At 42.0% G+C, this 18,675-nt stretch overlaps 1 protein-coding gene across 1 annotated transcript in view; it reads left to right on the top strand.

Annotated features, from left to right (window-relative positions):
* Nucleotides 1–18,675, top strand: part of col12a1a (collagen, type XII, alpha 1a) — a 257,960-nt gene that overhangs the window by 106,821 nt on the left and 132,464 nt on the right. The window contains exons 26-31 of the mRNA XM_080200857.1: nucleotides 1,384–1,513; nucleotides 6,086–6,225; nucleotides 8,492–8,624; nucleotides 10,389–10,418; nucleotides 12,851–12,993; nucleotides 18,042–18,171. Of these exons, the coding sequence (XP_080056983.1) occupies nucleotides 1,384–1,513; nucleotides 6,086–6,225; nucleotides 8,492–8,624; nucleotides 10,389–10,418; nucleotides 12,851–12,993; nucleotides 18,042–18,171 (706 nt within the window). The remainder of the gene's footprint in view (nucleotides 1–1,383; nucleotides 1,514–6,085; nucleotides 6,226–8,491; nucleotides 8,625–10,388; nucleotides 10,419–12,850; nucleotides 12,994–18,041; nucleotides 18,172–18,675) is intronic.

The raw sequence follows: 18,675 nt of genomic DNA, 5'->3' as shown, positions 1-18,675 counted from the left end.
CATAACCAACTAAGGGAAAGAAATAAAGTTTTAAAATGAACTAAAAAAAAGACAATGACTTGTACATGGATTGCTGGCTTGCATGAACATACCAATAGACAGAGATTGCAAACATGTCAGAGACTCAGGGGTGGAGTGTCCATATAGCTTACTCAGGATCATTTAGAGGTTGAGAGACTTGACTTCCAAAACTGTAGAGCTCTGAGATGCAGAGCGATCTGGGTGTCTGAGTACATTCGCAAAAGGTTAGTATGCAGGCATAGCAATTAATTAGGAAAGCTAATAGAATGTGATCATTTATTGTGAGGAAGCTTGAATATAAAAATAGGGAGGTTTTACTTCAGTTATATAAGGCATTGGTGAGACCACATCATACTGTACTGTGTACAGTATTGGTCTCCTTATTTAAGGAAGGATATAAATGCATTATAAGCAGCTCAAAAAAGGTTTTTGAGCTTTGGAATGGACGGGTTGTCTTATGAGAAGGGATTAGACAGACTTAGGCTAGTATCCATTGATGTTTAGAAGGGTAGGAGGTGACTTGATTGAAACATAAAAGATCCTCTTAAGGTTCACAGGATTGGAGAAGATGTTTCGTTTTGAGGAAGAATCCAGAACTCGGTGTCAGTATTTAAAAATAAGGCATCAGTTATTTAAGATGAAGATTAGCAGAACTTTTCTTCTCTCAGAGAGTCATGAATCTCAGAAGTTTCTTCCCTGAAAGGTGGCGGAAACAGAGTCTTTGAATTTTTTTAAAGGCAAAGATTCTTAATAAGCAGGGGGTGAAAAGTTATTGGGTGTAGGTGGGAATGTGGAGTTGGGATTACAATCCGATCGACCGTGATTGTAACTTAGCTGGAGGGGCTAAGTGGCCTGCTCCTGCTCCTAGTTCAAATATTCACATGCACGTTCGCATGATATTAATTCAACATCAGTCTGGCATATTCCCATTGATCCCTTTTGAGACAGTGGTTTCAATCTATAATACACATCAGCTGACTGTCAGATAGCCATCTTTTGCAGCCTTTTGTGTTCCATTTTAAAATATAAAAAATGGCTTAAATTTCAGGATAAGATACGTCAGCACTGGACACGAAACCAGAGTTATATGAGTCAAGCCAGACAAGAGGACACACAATAAATTTAAAACAGATCTTAGACACTTTTCTTATTAGATATTCAAAAGATATCACAAAGTAAGGTAATTGACTCAGACACCGTAATATACTTGTATTGACTGGGTGAGCGCAAGTGTTGATGGAGAAGGAGGGATAAACTCCAGTGGGCTGCATGCTCTTTCTCAATGTTGCCTTTTTTCACGTTCATATTACATTTTCGTATAAATTTACTTTCTTATCCAATACTTTTTCTTTAAACTGATAGATGGAAGTCCCAGCAAGTGATACTTCTGTGCCACTAACAGGACTTACATCCCAAACGGAATATGAAGTTTCAGTTTCTGCAGTGTACGACTATGGTCCCTCAGCTCCCCTGATTGGACGAGAAAGCACCTGTAAGTAAGATAATTTTGTCACATGCTGATGCTTTTATATCTTACAACACACCTCATCCCTTCTGATACGTAGGAAGGCAAGAAAAACACTGGGATTATTATACTTAGGGCAGAGAACGTTAAGATGAGATTTAATAAATGTGCTCAAAATCATGGAGAATTTTGTTAGACTAAATGAGGAGAAACTGTCTCCACTGGAAAGTGGGTCAGTAACCAGACAACATCAGATTGAAGATAATTAGCAGAAGAGATAGTGTGGAGGGAGAGATCTTTTTGACACGCTCACCAGAATTCCGCCACCCCACCTGCCATGGAATTGGAGCGGGCGAGAGGCAGACAACGGAAATATCCATTGACTTCGAGCAGGAATTTCCAGTCTCACTCGAGCGAGGCCGCAGAATCTCACCCAGTGAGTTGCTAGATTTGGAATGCACTGCTGAAGGAGTGGCAGAAGGAGATTCAAGAGTAGCTTTCAAATGGAAATTGCATAACTACTTAGAACCATGAAATGATTACAGCACAGAAAGAGGCCATTCAATCTGTCCTGTCCATGCTGGCTCCCTGCAAGAGCAACTCAGCACTAACACTGTCTTATCCTTCCCCCCCCCCCCCCGCATTGACCTGAGAACATTTCCTCCTCAGATAAGTATCCAATTCCCTTTTGCAAGCCTTGATTGATTGACTCTGCTTCCAACAAACTCAGAGGCAGTACATTCCAGATTCCAACTGCTCACTGCATGAACGTTTTCCTCACATCACCTTTGGAAAAGGAAAGGGTTGCAAATCTATTGTGAAAGAGAAGGGGAGAGTAGCGGTATGATCAGCAGGTGTTAGTTGCTGCCCATTCTAAATCCCAAGAGGAAACTTGGCCCACGTGTCTCAATCTTTTTCTTTTCCATTCTGATGACAAAAGAAAATAAAATTTAAACACCCAAAACACAGTTAAATTTGCTCCATTGAACATTCATCCAAAGAAGCTTCCTTGGTTCGACATAAAAGTAGACCCTTTAGGCAACACCCCATTATACATGTTTAACTAAAAACTTCAAGTAGTATATAATACAAGGTAAACTCACTGCCCGGAACTCTACCACCTCACCCGTCACGGAATCAGAGCAGGCGAGAGTCTGAGAATGGAAATCTCCGTTGACTTCAGGCGGGAATTTCTGGTCTTGCCCAAGTAAGGCCATAAAATCCTGCCCACTGTCCCTGTGGAAAAGTTATACAACAGTACTTCATAAACTCTTCCCCATTCTGATATGGAAATTCAAGAATGCTTAAAAATAAAGCATCACTTGCTAAAAAAACAGACATTTTCTCTTGGTTGGAATGGGTGCTTCAAATTGTGCCTCTTCACAGCTCTCTTTCCCACTCAAATCTGTACCATAGAAGGTCTCATGCGGCCACCACCAAACAGAGCGTAGCATCACTCCTTAAATATAATTTTTCTCTTTTATCTTCAATTTCATTGTCCTTAGCACCTCTTTGAACTTAATTTTTCTGAAATATAAAAATATTTTATGTTTTCACTATTGCCCCCACTTTGGGGCAATAGCAATTTAATAAAATTTAACAATCGTTCCTTATTGCTTTATGATATTTTTCAAATTGTCAAATATTTTATTCATCTTTGAAATTTAAGAGCTGAAAATCCAAATCCTAACTTATCTCCTAATGCAAATGTCTACCCACTGCTTGTTTATTTAGAAAATTCATTTGGCTGCAACTACTTGCACACCTTCATACCTAAACTCCTTTCATATCTTAAACCTTACCAATCAGTCCCCAATTTAATTAAGTTATTTTCATACCCAGACAGATCCATAAATCTGCTTCACAAAATAACACATCAGACCCCTAAATATTAAAAGTAATAACATCTCTCATCATAGTAACTCATCAAATAATTCTTAAAAAGATCTGACTAAAGTATGATGGATTGAATAAACATTCCTTGATATATTTTTCCCTAATTCCCAATAAAAAAAACCATTATCCAAAGCTCTTAACATTTTTATAATCCTCAAACCCTCTTTTCAACTGATATTAACCTAGTTTCTTTCAAAAAGTGGGTGGCCTGTGAACCCCTTTCTTTGGGAGTTAGCTTCACTGATCCAGCAAGCGATGTTCTGCTCAGGGTGGGATTTTCTGGCCCCGTCCACCACTGGGATCATCCTGTCCACCCAAAGCTAGTGGATTACCAGCTACCCTGCCGTAACCCAGTGGTCGGTTCCGCCATGGTGGGGCCAGAATATCCTGGCCTTCGATTGTAGGCAGTTAAGGATGTTGTCATATGTGTTCATGACCCATTCCATAGTTGATTAATTTAGCTCGTACAATATCTAAATATTCCATTTACGTGGTAGGTTATTTTGAAATTGATAAACATGACTAACACAGAAAGTTGAAAGAAAAATAATTTCATGAAACACAAGGTGGAATTTTACCTGTAATTAGCAGAATGTGGCAGAGCTGCCACCAATGGTAGTTTTCTCTGTGATTTTTGAGGAACATAGAGAAAGAATTGGCAAGGGGTGAGTCCCATCATGTAACACTGATGGGGACGGCTCTGATTCCACCCGCCCCACTAACAGCTTAGTTTTTTCAAAGATCAGGGTGACTTAAAGGCTACTCTCATGCACAAAAACTCAAATGGAACCTATCCATCACCTCCCCACCCCACACACACACACTCTCAATCCCAACCGGCACTGCCTCTGGTCAATACCGCGGGGCAGTGCCAGGCATGACCCACTTGATATACTCAACTGAGCTCCTCTAAGAGATCTACCCGCAAGGCACATGTCATGTGAGACTTACAAACTTACGAAAGAGGAGTTAGATTTTTAATTGGTAATGGGTTGAAGGGTGATGGGGAGAAGGCAGGAAAATGAGGGTGAGGGGCATATCAGCCATGATCGAATGGCGGAGCTGACACGTTGGGCCGAATGACCTAATTCTGCTCCTATATTTTATGAACTTATGAGACCATTTGTAATACTACCACTTTGCCCTCATGCCAACATGAATGGGTTATCTTAAAGGGTGGGGTGATGATTCAAGCATTGAATCCTGATAATGAGATTTAAATCAATATAATGATCTTCCTCATCGGGATTCCATGGCAGGGGATGTGGACAATTGTGGCCAGATTTTCCACTGACATAAAACACAACTTGAGTCTCTCTGCTCCCGTCACCAAACCTGCCTGAAAAGAACGGGGGTGAACGAACCCAGCCATAGTCCCCTACCTAACCAAACACATCTTTTCCTAACCGAGAAATTCATTACTTTTCATTTATTCAGGGGATATTAGGGTGGCCGGCTTAGGTAGCATTTACTACCCATCCTCAGTTGCCCCTGAGAAGGTGCTGGCCTTCTTGAACCACTCCAGCCCAGGCACTGTTAAGATGGAGTTCCAGGTTCCTGACCCACCAACAGTGAAGGAGTAGCGATATAGTTTGAAGTCACGATAATAAGTGGCTTGGAGGGGAACTTGGTGGTGTATCCATGCAACTGCTGCCCTTGTCCTTCCAAATGGTAAAGGTCACAGGATTGGAAGGTGCTTTCAAAGGAGCCATGGTGAATTGCATGCTACTGTACATGGGTGTTGGAGAGAGTGAATGTTGAAGGCGATGGGTACCGATCAAGTAGGCTACTGTTTAAATGGTGTTCAGCTTCTTGAGCTTTGTTGGAGCTGCACTCATTCAGGCAAGTGAACAGTATTTCACGATATTCTTAGTAATGCGTTACAGGCTAAATGTATGATGTGTGTGGCATTTCGTCTATCCCTGTAGAACTCTAAAAGAAATAAAGGTATCAATTTACCGTTTTGGCACTCATCCAGATGTGTGGTGATATAAATTTCAATGCAGCTAGGAATCATAAGGTAAGATAGAAACCAGAACCTGCCCCCAAAAGACTGGCTAGACACCGCAAAAATTCAAAGCAAGAGATGAAACACAGTAGTTAATTGGATATGATCTATTAGACTGAAGCAGAGACTTTTTAAATGAAGCCTTTGTTACATTTGAGAGAGTTATTCCTGATTATTAGATGGAGTGGAATCCGAGATCATTCTCGGAAATGCTTTCACATTTTTTAAGAGATGGTAACTGGAGGAGTTGCTGCTTTACATGCTTTCATCACATGGTAATAAGGTTATCAACGCTCACGATGGCTTCTTTGGGGATATCGCCTTCATTGATTATGTATCAATTTTTTTCGTTAAATTATGCAACTCTCAAGTGCCTTGGGGCATTTTACTAACCACTAAACGCAAGTGGTTGGCTAAAAGTACCAGTATTTTGAATGTTTCCTTATACAGCCTCCCTTCTCTGACCATTTCTACTGTAAAAAGTCTGACAACACCAGGTTTTAGTCCAACCTATTTATTTGATAATATACTCGCAAGCTTTCGGGTTAGCCCCTTCGTCAGGTGAATGGAGAGTTACTGTGTTTACGCCAGTCCAACGCCGGCATACCCACATTTCTACTGTGTCATGATCCTGTTTTCTATGTGCTATTTACGTACATTTAGGGTCTCATTGGTTCTGTTTCTTTTCACCACAGTGGTTGTCCCAGCACCATCAAACCTACGCTTCTCAGATGTCAAGGATAACCGTTTCCGGGTCCACTGGAAACATGGAGCACCGGATGTGGCCCTCTATAGACTAAGCTGGGTTCCATCTGGGACAACGGAAAGAAAAGAGGTGAAGAAACCCATGTTTCCTGTTTCTGTGTAACTCCAGCTGGCATTTTAATTTGCCTTGTAACATGTAAATGGGAAGCAAACTGCTGTCAGATAGATATGTATATGTATGAAAATGTTCCTCCTTTCAAGCACTGATGTTGCACACCTTCTTATCATCCCTTCAATCTTTGCTAATGAATTTCATTCTCCGCTGGAGTATAGTTCAGTGAGTCTCCACTCGAGTTGGTTGTTGTCAATGCCTGAATTGTGACTGGAAGTGCCAACAAGCTCTAGGTTCTTGATGGGCCACACAGCTATATCCACTCCCATCTTCGACCCAAAACCCACACTCTTGGAATTTTGGTCATCTTCTGGATAAGATGAGGGATGAGGGAGTACCATCTCACAAATTCCTAGCACCCCCCCTATACTTAACTCTGCCAGGAAAGGGCCAAGTTTGACTGCTGGTGTGTATTAAGTTCACAGCTCAGTGGACAAACTCTGTGAGGTATCAGATAGAGCCGAAAGCTCTCACTGCTCAAGCATATTTTTCTAGCTGGCATGAGGGGTTTTGTACTAGCATTAGAAAGTAATCAGATTGGCAAAACTGACACTGCAGGGAGTTACCAAGTTTCCTTAGACAGCACGTTCTACATCCATGGCCACTATCACCTAGAGTGACAAGGACAGCAGACACAAGGGAACACCACCACCTGGAAGTTTCCCTCCAAGCTACTCATCATCCTGACTTGGAAATATATTGCCGTTCCTTCGCTGTCGCTGTTCATGGAACCCCTTCCTCAATAGCACTGTGCCTGTATTTACCACATGGCAGTTCAAGAAAGTAGCTTATCACCACCTTCTCAAGGACAACTAGAGATGGACAATAAATACTGACTTAACCAACAATGCTCACATCATTTGAATGAATTTAAAAGATGATGGTGACTTTATTGGATGTTTTCAGAATAGTTTCTTAGATCAGCATGTTCTGGAGCCAACCAGGGCGCAGACTATACTACATCTGTTAGTGTGCAATGAGATAAGATTAATTAATGATCTCATAGTGATGGCACAGCAGGTAGCAGCGATTATAATATGATTGAATTTTATATTCAGTTCAAGGGGGAGAAGAGGGGTCTAAGACTAGTATTTTAAACTTAAATAAGGGAAATTAGAGGCATGAAAGCAAAACTAGGATAAGTGAACTGACAATTTAGGTCGGAGAGAGTTCAATAGAGATGCAGTGGCAGAAATTTAAGAGAGCATTTCAGAATACACTGAATAGATGTATTCTAATGAGATATAAAAATTCCAAGGGGAAAACTCACAATCCGTGTTTAACTAAAGAAGCTAAAGATAGTATCAGAGTTAAAGAAAAAGCATAAGGTGGATAGCAGTTCAGAAGATTGGCCAAATTTACACACACTTTCCTCTCCTTCTGTATGAATGCTATGCTTTGTCTGTATAGCACACAAGAAACAATATTTTTCACTGCATGTGGCCATAATTAATCAAATCAAATCATATAAGAAACAACAAAGAATAATTAAAAGATTAATAATCATGGAAACATTGGAAATGGAGAGAAAGCTAGCTGGAAATATGAAGACAGATAATACAAGTTTTTATAGATATTTGAAAAAGATGAGAGTTAACAAAGCGAACACTGATCTGATAGAAAGTAAGTCTGGGGAGTTAATAATGAAAAATAAGAATTGAACAGGTATTTTACTTCACTATGGAGGAGACAAGTAACAACCCAGAAATAGCTGCAAATCATGAATTGGAAGGGAGGGAGGATCTCAGGAAAATTACAATCATCGGGGAAATGGTACAGGGCAAATTGTTAGAACAGCGGGTTAACAGGTACCTGGGTTTCGATGAAGTTCACCCTACAGTCTAAAAAGAAATGGCCAGTGATGTAGCTGATGTTAAAAGCAAAGCAAGTTACTGACCCTTAGAGTCAAGGTACAATGTGCACCTCATATTAAGATGTTTGGCTCAATTAACTCAACCCTGTTCACTCAGTGAACAGAACAGTCCGAATCAATTTGTGTCTTCCAATTGATTTTCTGCAGAGATGCTCCACATGACCACCAGAGAATGCACAAGGGAAGGTGGCTGCAGCCAAGGGTTGTTGAAGGATTTTGAAATTATTGTGGCCACCTGAATGATATCAAATTCAAACTTCCCCATTTAGTCAAGGGGATCATTTTTCAGAAACTAAATTGGTTCCAAACACTGATCCCAAATTGACCTTAGCTTTATGCCTATTCTTCTAGACGATTTTAAATGGTGACGAGAACAGCCAGCTTTTGGACAACCTGAATCCTGACACCTCATATGATGTTTCCCTTACTGCCATCTACCCGGACGAGATGGAAAGTGAAGATCTCTCCGGCTCCCAGCGCACATGTAAGTCTTCAGCACAGAAAAATCTTCATCGTCTTTTTTATCCCTGGTTCAACCTCTCACCAATTATCTGCAAATGTTGAAACGAGGACAGAGTTAATTGGAAAGCACACCCTACATGTTGTGATTCATAAGCAGATCCTTATACCTTTTGGATTGGGGGTTAGTTGCCCAGGATTCTCCACTTCTGCTGCATGTAACATGAATTAATGAACCAAATGAGGCTGCACTGACCAGCCTGTTTGTGACTGACTCCAATATTGCTGGCCCATCCACCTCCTTCACCAGGAGGTCAGGTAACCCAACCTGCTGTTAGCCTGTGGATGGGATTCTCCGGCTGCGCCAAGTCCCAAGACCGGAAATTCCCACCCAAATTCAATGGACCTTTAAATAGTTCACCAAATTTTCTGTTTTACTCACTATGATTCCTGCGACAGGCGAAATGGGAGAATTTCAGCCGAAGCCTCCCTCAACTTTACTTCTCCTATGATTATAAGGAACCTACTTCCCCAACCCTCCTATCTCCTCCCTATAGTGAAATGATTGGCTTCAGCCCATTGCCTCCCTACCTGAGCATAACTAGTCTATACAAAGGTAAATAACAATCAATTTGTATTTATCTAGCAAATTCGATTTGAAGTGTCTCAAGTAATTTTACTGGATGGCATCAGCAAACTGCGAATCATTTAAATTAAACTATTGATGTTTGCTTTTATGAATCTTTAAAATATGTTGCCCTATATCATTTCTCATAAGTATATAAGTTGCCAGGGAAAAGACAATCAACCCCGTGCAACTTGCTTGTATTTCATGAAATGTTACCTGACTGATTCACAATTTTCCTCAATCTTCATTCCCCTGTGTTATACCCCATGTCTTTTGGATCTTCTTCCATTGTTGCAATGAATGACCGTTCATGGTAACCTCCTTCACACGCTTTCCCCCACCCCCATTCCATCACCTTTATGTGTGAAGTAGCTCTATTCTCGTTTCCAACATTTCCGCTTGCATCTCCTTTATTTTGCCTTGCTCTGTCTGTGTCCTTGACCAGCTGAATTATTCCAGTAGAGCTCAAGACAAGCTTGAGAAGCAGCACCTCAACTTTTGATTAGATGATTCATAGCACTCTGATCTCAACATTGTGTTCAACAATTTTAGATCATAATCTCTGTCCCATTTTGTTTACTTTGCACATTTTGATTTTATCCCTTTTTTTTCTTGCTTTTGCTTTCAAACAGTAGCTGCTCGTCATCTGCCATTTACATCTGCTCTGGTACTTGTCCCATTCCCACACTGGCAAATTCTTTTCTCAGTTAAATTCTCCTGCTCTCCGGTCTATCACAGACCTCTTTTTCCCACCTCCCTCCTTTCACCTGTTTCAAACTTCAAAACCTTTCCTACGTTTTCCCAATTCTGATGAAAGGACATGACCTGAAATGTTAACTCTATTTTTCCCTCTCTTCAGCTGCTGCCAGACCACCTGAGCGATTTTCAGCATTTTGGGGTTTTTTTTGTCACTTTTGCCTTGACTTTGTGGGGGGCAGGGGGTACATTTTTGTTGAATTTTTGTATCTTGTAACAGCGGAAATAAACCCTCTATCTGCCGAACTTCCCCAAAGTTACACAGCTAAAGGAGAGAACTCCGGAGAAAATTCACCCCAATGACTATAAACTTGGGAAATAATCAAGTTCAGAATGCCAGCCAAATTTCTGTTCTAACATAAATAAGATACCTGTGGTTAATGAATCTCATTTTTAATTTTTCAGTGCCAATTAAGACGACTGCACATACTCCAGGTAAGCCTTCAGATTCTGGCATTCCCTGTTGGGAATCCCTCCTTAAAAGATAATGGGTCAGAGAATCAGGGTTCCAGTGTTTATCTCTGTCACTGCATTCCCACACCTTCGTCCAAATAAACTCCTTTCTGGATCTGACTCAGACTTCTGATGACTTTCGTCAGAACATTAGGAGATGTCAGGGGTAAGTTTTTCACTCAGAGGGTGGTGGGTGAGTGGAATCGGCTGCCGTAGGTGGTGGTGGAGGCAGATTTGATAGGGTCTTTTAAGAGACTCCTGGATGAGTATGTGGGACTTAATAGGATTGAGGGTTATAGGTAAGCTTAGTAGGTAGGGATATGATTGGCGCAACTTGTGGGCCAGAGGGCCTGTTTGTGCTATAGCTTTTCTATGCTCTATGTTCTATGTTCTAACACCTCCATCTGCTGGGTGAATGCACCACCTCGTCTTATGGGTCCTGGCAGGCCTTAAAACACTCCTGCTGTGGAGGACTGTGTGTGCTCCACGGGATATATAGTTACAGCCACTGAGGAAACACTTGAACTGCAGCCTGTCAGATTTTTATTCAGCCGCCAATCCTTCCTTACACTGTTGTTCAAGGGAACAATGTGAAAAATACCAAAACAATGAAAACTGATCTCTCTGATACATGCCGGCTCTAAGCTCAGATTCTCTTGTGGGGATCAAAGTTATCTTTATAACTTGAATGAAAATGTTGAACAGGAAAATACTGTGAATGCTCTCACAAATTGAACACTGCCTCTATGCATAATATGTTAATAATATTGTTTTCATTTATAAACACAATTAAATAGTTATCAGTGTTGTATAAAATCATGGAATCTTATAGCAGGACCGTTTCCTGTGTCAGCTCTTCGAATGAGTTGTTCACACAGGGGTGTGTTCCCCATGCTGCCTTGCTTTTATCCTTGGAACCCTGCAATTTTTTTTCCCCTTTATTCAATCTTATGATGTGTTAAATAGGTAGAACAAGTTGGCAGAAGCTTGTGACAGTCTTCACCCTTCTGTAGTTTCAAAGTGCAGTAGAAATCAAGATAGTCTCCATGAATATGTAAATTGCTTATCTACCCTCTTGGTGACTGTGATTGCAAAAAAGTAAGGTGTAGCTGCAGATGCCAAAGGAGGATATAACTCTGCAAATAGGTTCAAATCCAACGAGGGAATTCCATCCATTGACTTAAAAAATCCAATGTGAAGTGAGCTTTGACAGCCAGTGAGCAAGGGTACAGTGCACAATAAATACTTCTAACTTGGCAATGATTTTGGCATTAATCTCTCAGGGAGATACCACAAAGATGGATGGAGTGAGGAACAGAAATGTGGTGCAATAGGGGATGTGCTGAAGAAATGAGTCCAAGACATGTTCTTGTAGTAAACAGGCAGCTTTGTTGTACAGCTGGCAAAGCGAGACAAAGAGTTGGGAATTTCCATGTAATTCCAGCTCACAATAAGGAGGTGCTGCACTCTTGGAGACACCGTCTCAGATGAGATCTTATGCTAAGGCTTTGGCCAGAATTCTTGCCCAGGGCTGGGATCCTACAGGCCTGCTGCTGTACATAAAGATTTGGCTGAACTCCAAAATCTCGCTGGCAGTGGTAGCGGCGCACGCAAGGCCGGAGGATTGTGCCCCACATCTCCCTTTTTGTTGTATGTAACAGAGATCCTCGCACCATTTTGAGTAAGTGCAGGGGAGTCATTCCTGTGTCCTGCTAACCCTCTCTCAGCCTAAATCATGAAAAAGCATATTACCCGGTCATGGTTTAACTTCTGTTTTTATGAGTTTGTTGTCCACACATTGACTGCCACATTTCCAACATTACATCAGTAATTGTTTCTCAAAAGTGCTTTATTGGCTATTATGTTCTAACGAGTCTATACTCATTAGAGTTTAGAAGGCTGAGGGGGGATCTTATAGAGACGTATAAGATAATGAAGGGGCTAGATAGGGTAAAGGTAGAGAGATTCTTCTCGCTTAGAAAGGAAAACAGAACTAGGGGGCACAGCCTCAAAATAAGGAGGGGGGGGCAGTTTAGAACGGAGTTGAGGAGGAACTTCTTCGCTCAAAGGGTGGTGAATCTCTGGAATTCTCTGCCCGTTGAAGTGGTGGAGGCTACCTCACTAAATATATTTAAGTCACAGGTTGATAGATTTCTGATGGACAGGGGAATTAAGGGTTATGGGGAGAAAGCGGGAAAGTGGAACTGATCAACTTCAGATCAGCCATGATATTATTGAATGGCGGGGCAGGCTCGAAGGGCTAGATGGCCTACTCCTGCTCCTATTTCTTATGTTCTTATGTGCCTTGGGATGCCCTGAGATTGTGAAAGGTGATAAATATGTGCAAGTTCTTTCTTTCTTTGTCTTTGAAACAAAAATGGCCTTTACATTAATAATGTCTCTTTATTCTTCAGTTACTCCAACTGCTCCTCGTAATCTCCAAGTCTATAACGCCACATCACACAGCCTCACCGTGAAGTGGGATCCTGCCACCGGTCGAGTCCGTGGTTATAGGGTTATCTATGCACCTATGACTGGAGACCCCATTGATGAAACGGTAATCCCAATTATTTTACCTCTCATTGTTTTGCACATGTGGAAGGAGCCTGTAAGAGACAATGAAGCAGGCATGTAGCAGTGTGTAGCTTATTTTTCAGGATCTGAAAAAGAAACAAGGAGCTGATCGGAAAAGCTGGATGAACGAAGCTTCCACGTCTGACAGAATGGATGGAGCATCTATGATGGGCTGAATGGCTCGCAGGATGGCTTGGATATGTGGTCAAGGTTATTCAGACAAAAGTGTGGCATAGCTTTCTGGGCAATCAAACAGAAAAGCAATTTGCTAAGTTTCCTCACCTGATTACAATGCAGCTTTAAACATGCATATTAACCACAGGTTTCCCTTGGTAATAGTTTTCGCAATGCTTGTAAAAACTGAGGCCTGCATTGAATGGTGCAATGATTTGAAATCTAGCTAGATCCCTCCATCTGTTGATGTTTGATATGAAACAGGTTTTGGCAACAGAAAAAATTTGGAATTTGACGTCCCCAGATGCAGTGACACACATGGTGATGTGTTATTACAGGTTTGCATGTAATTTTTGCAGAAATGCTTTTACTTTCCAAACTATTTGCAGCTGTCTTTAAAATATTGCCTGTAACTATGAAGAGATGTTAACTGATCCTCAGCACATCTCTCATTGTGCGTTGTCAGAATATTTGTGCATCTTTAATGTTTCAGGACAATTCTTTAAAAATTGCCAGGACAGGAATTATTGGCATTTTGTGCAGACACTTAAGAAATCTGCATCAAGTTACCCTGTTTCGCCAGATGTTGCTGCCTCAGTTTCAGAAACAGAGAGTGGGGTTTGTTATATGTAACACCACATCATTTCTACCAGCTTATTTTCTTAAAACCACTTGTCTCAATTTGCACAGTGTTATGGAAAAAGGCATGGAGATCCATTAACAGATGTCAAAATTGGCAGGACTATAGGTAAAAGGCAGAGTGGGACTAGCTGAGCAGCTTGCACTGAGAGCTGGAACAGACATGATGGGCTGAATGGTCTCTTTTTGCATTGTAATCACATTGTGATTCAAAAAAAATGACATCCTCCGAAAAGAACAACAATGAGCATAGTTTCTAACCAGTGCTGATTCTCTCATTTTTTGAGGAACTAATTGCTAGTTAGAAAATTGAGTAAGATGCATCTCTATCATTCTGGTACGCACATGATACAACGATAATAGAGTTATTGGCAAATCATTGACTCAAATAAATTAATCCCTATTAGTCAAACTACAGCCAACCCTGACGTGAGGTGAGGAAAACCCCCAGTGGAGTCGAGAGCTTTGCAAAACATTGCTCCAAATTCTCTTGTTCGTCACAAGCAGCATTTCACACATCATTTCTATAATGGCTCATAATTACTTTCTGAAACAAACCTGACTTGTGTTTGAAGGAGTCAAGACTCTCTGCTTCCACTGTCTTCCTAGAGAGCCTGTTCCACAGATTCATCATTGGCTGTCTGAAATAATGGGGGTAATTTTAACGTAACTTATTGAGCAGAAAAATGACAATATCAGGTGAAATGCTGGTTTTACACTCAACCTGATATTCTTGTCACTCCAGTGAGGGTGTAAAACCGGCAAGATGTAAAATCCAATATAACGGCAAAATACTATGGATGCTGGAATCTGAAACAAAAACAGAGAAAAGCTGGAAAATATCTGCAGGTCTGACAACATCTGTGGACCATAAGACATAGGAGCAGAATTAGACCACTCGGCCCATCGAGTCTGCCCTGCCATTCAATCATGGCTGATATTTTTCTCATTCCCAGTCTCCTGCCTTCTCCCCATAACCCCGATCCCCTTATTAATCAAGAACCTATTGACCTCTGTCTTAAAGACACTCAATGATCTGGCCTCCACAGCCTTCTGCGGCAAAGAGTTTCACAGATTCACCACTCTCTGGCTGAAGAAATTCCGCCTCACCTCTGTTTTAAAAGGTTGTCCCTTTAGCCTGAGGTTGCCCTCTGGTTCTAGTTTTCTAATATATAGTCAAGACTACAATAGTTACTTAGAATTTTATTTTATTTTATTCCAGCATGACTCCTGAGTTCTGCCCAAGGTTTATATTGGATGACTTGGCTTGAAGGGTGTACGGGCAAAGCATGCGGGGTGGATACGTGGGTTGACACGAACTGGCACTAAGTTAGCATAAAGGCTACAAGCAATCATAGAGGTAGAGGGGCATTGTTAGTGTGGAAAATATTTGAGGCATTAGAGGGTGCATGAATTGGTATAGATGGGGCACGAGGAGTGAAAGGCGGGATGAGTTGTGAGGCTTAGAGGGCTTACTTTACAGCTACACAACTGGGGTAAAGTTCCAGAGTACTAAGGAAAGATTTTTAATCACCACACTTTAGCATCTGGCAGCCACTGTGACTTCTTCTGCACCTTTGGGAAGGTGGGTGGTTGTGGGGGGACTGAAGGTAGCCAGTCCAACTCCAGCACACGTACGTCCCAACACGCCCAGAGCAAAAATCTGGCCATTCACGCTGTTTCTCCCAAGGCAGGTCAGCCGGGAACTGGGAATTTTTGCTGATTCTGCTCACCCGTCTCAAGAGTGAAAATCCAGATTAATGTCTAGTGTACAGCCGGCAGAACCAAGCTGACAGTTCCAGCTGTCGTCCACTCCTTCGATGGCAGTCTGTGATAATGTGATGGAAATCAAAGAGGCAATTACTCCTCCTTCTTGGAGGCAAAATTGAGACAGTTCAGTAAACAGTTAGAATCCCTACTCTCTGACAGAGCATCTTACCCAGGCCCTATTCCCATAACCCCACATATTTACCTCACTAATTCTTCTAACCTATACATCTTGGGATACTAAAGGATAATTTAGCATAGCCAATCAACCTAACCTGCACAGCTTTGGAGTGTGGAAGGAAACCAAAGCACCCAGCGAAAACCCTGGCAGACACAGGGAGAGTGTGCAAACTCCACACAGACTGTCACCCAAGGCTGGAATTGAACCCAGGTCCCTGGCACTGTGAGGCAGTGGTGCTAACCACTGTACCATAATACCACAACATTTACTGGAATAATTATGTGGGTTACCCTTCAGAAACTGTCACTGCCATTTTGTAATAGGCCCCCATATTGTAGAACAAGTCCAGAATAATATACTTTGGACTGTGGCTCAGATGCTTTACAATATTAGCGGGAAGTTACCTTGTGACATTTTTGTGCTGTATTAACTAACATGTTTGAGAGCTGCAGATCTTCATGCTGGTATCTTCACTGAACAATACCAACAGCCATTCTTAGGTTGTAGTTAGTAAAAGGCCATACTGTGAAAATAGAAAACACCAATTTATTCTTTGCTGTATGCAGATAAGTTATTTTCCAGGAAGTTTCCTTTGTGTTGTGGCTAACCTCTTTCTTTTGTTACTTTAGCTAGCATCTGATCTATCAAGAATAGTTTTAATGGATCCCATTTTGCTGGGTTTTCCATATTGCACCACGTTTTTCATGAGAAACAGACTTGTGGTTCATTTCAGTCAAATCCACCCAAGCGCTTTGTTTGTAAAATCCTCATGGCCTTCGTGAGATAAAAACAACTGATGTTTCTCTAGACAGCTGCCAGAATGACCACAAAGCAATTTCCTAGAACTAGATTAATATCTGCTTTAATCTCTGTGTACCTCAACATGAACTATATCCAGAGTGGGCATGGCAGAGAAGGAAGCCTTTAAGCTACATTTAAAACAATGTTTCTCCAATTAGGTTGAGGGATTAGCCATAGTTCAGATTTAACGTTGGTGTTTAATATTATGGAGTCGCAGGTTTCTGCATTCAGGTTGCAGTAGCTACCAGAGCTACCATGAGGCAGCATGGTGACACAGTGGTTAGCACTGCTGTCTCACAGCGCCAGCGACCCGGGTTTGATTCCCGGCTTGGGTTACTGTCTGTGTGGAGTTTACACATTCTCCCCATGTCTGCGTGGGTTTCCTTTGGCTGCTCCAGTTTCCTCCCACAGTCTGAAAGACACGTTGGTTAGGTCCATTGACCCGAACAGGTGCCATAGTGTGGCAATTGGGGGAATTTCACAGCAATTTCATTGCTGTCCTGAACAAAGAACATCTTCCAGCTGGTGAACTGCCGTGTTGGCAGCAGTGCCCAGTTTGAGATTGCCCACAAAAGATGCAGTGCTTACAGACCTTATCTCCCAGAGGCACTGCCTCTCTTTAAGTGGACTGATGTGGCAGGACTGGGCTCAAAAACACTCACAACCTCAAACTCTCCTGAAGCTTCTTCGTAGTCAATTAAGATAGCAGAGTTGCCACGATCCGAAGTAACATTAAATCTGCAATACCAACAGGAGAACAGATGGCACAGATGTCTTATGAAAAGGTTGTTGGGGCTGAAGCACATTGTAAAGGCAGCATAGAGGGAGTTTTACTTTATATCAATACCTGTAGCTAGCTCTAGAAATTCGTCACAGTGAAAGCTGCAGAGCAAGAAGTGTTTCACAATCTCAGGATGTTTCAAAATGCTTTACAATCAATTCAATTCAACATCACTGTTGCAATGTAGATAATGTGGCAGCCATTCTGTGCACAGCAAGATCTCACAAAGAGCAAACTGATAACTGAGAAGATCATCTATTTTGTTGATGTTGGGTGAGGGATAAATATTATCCCTGTCGGCAGAGAAATAGCAGATAGTGCCACAGCATCTTTTACATCCACTTGAGCTAACAGATAAGATCTTAGTTTTGTGACTTATCTGAAAGGTGCCACCTCATAACAGTGCAGCATTCCCTCAGTATGCCATCAGTCTGAATTTTATGCATGAGTCACAGGAATGGGACTTGAACCCACAGTCTTGTGACTCAGAGGTAGGAATGTGATCGCTAACCTACTTCCCAATCTGAGCTCCACATTTGTGCTGGTGGGAGATGGTGGAATCCTGCACTTGTTGCTGAGATAGCAAAGGCCAGTTATTACTGTCCCCGCTGCCTTTTTGTTTAGCCATAGTTTTAGTCATACTGGTTTGTTTTGAATGTTTAATTCACAGCTTTTATTTCTCTTCAAGGTCACCGTCGGTGCCAGACAGAACAGCGTGGTGTTACAGAAGTTGGATCCAGACACGCCATACTCAATCAAAGTCGTGTCCATTTCCAGAGCTGGAGATGGGGGGCAGATTGTCGGCAATGGCAGAACAAGTATGTTTGAATAGAAGAGCTGTGGGGGCAGGGGGAGAGAAATTACATGTGCTGAAAGGTCTTTAGGCTGGGCGAATGGGCCAGGAAATGGCAAATGGAATTTAATGTTGGCAAGTGCGAGGTGGTCCACTTTGGTAGGAAGAATAGGAAGAATGGTAGGAAGGACTATTACTTACGTGGCGAAAAACTGCAGCAGGCGACGGTGCAGAGGGACCTCGGGGTCCTTGTGCATGAGTCGCAAAAACCCAGCCTGCAGGTGCAGCAGGTGGTCAGGAAGGCGAATGGGATGCTGGCCTTCATAGCGAGGGGGATTGAATATAAAAGTAGGGAGGTCTTGCTGCAGCTGTATAGGGCATTGGTGAGGCCGCAGCTGGAGTACTGTGTGCAGTTTTGGGCGCCGCACCTGCGCAAGGATATTTTGGCCCTGGAGGGAGTGCAGAGGAGGTTTACTAGGCTGATACCGGAGTTGAGGGGATTGAGCTATGAGGAGAGGCTGAATAAACT

Source organism: Carcharhinus amblyrhynchos, chromosome 12 (assembly GCF_965287045.1).
Source record: "Carcharhinus amblyrhynchos chromosome 12, sCarAmb.v2.hapA, whole genome shotgun sequence".
In the NCBI taxonomy this organism is placed as follows: Eukaryota; Metazoa; Chordata; class Chondrichthyes; order Carcharhiniformes; family Carcharhinidae; genus Carcharhinus; species Carcharhinus amblyrhynchos.
This window is presented reverse-complemented; position numbering and strand designations above follow the sequence as displayed.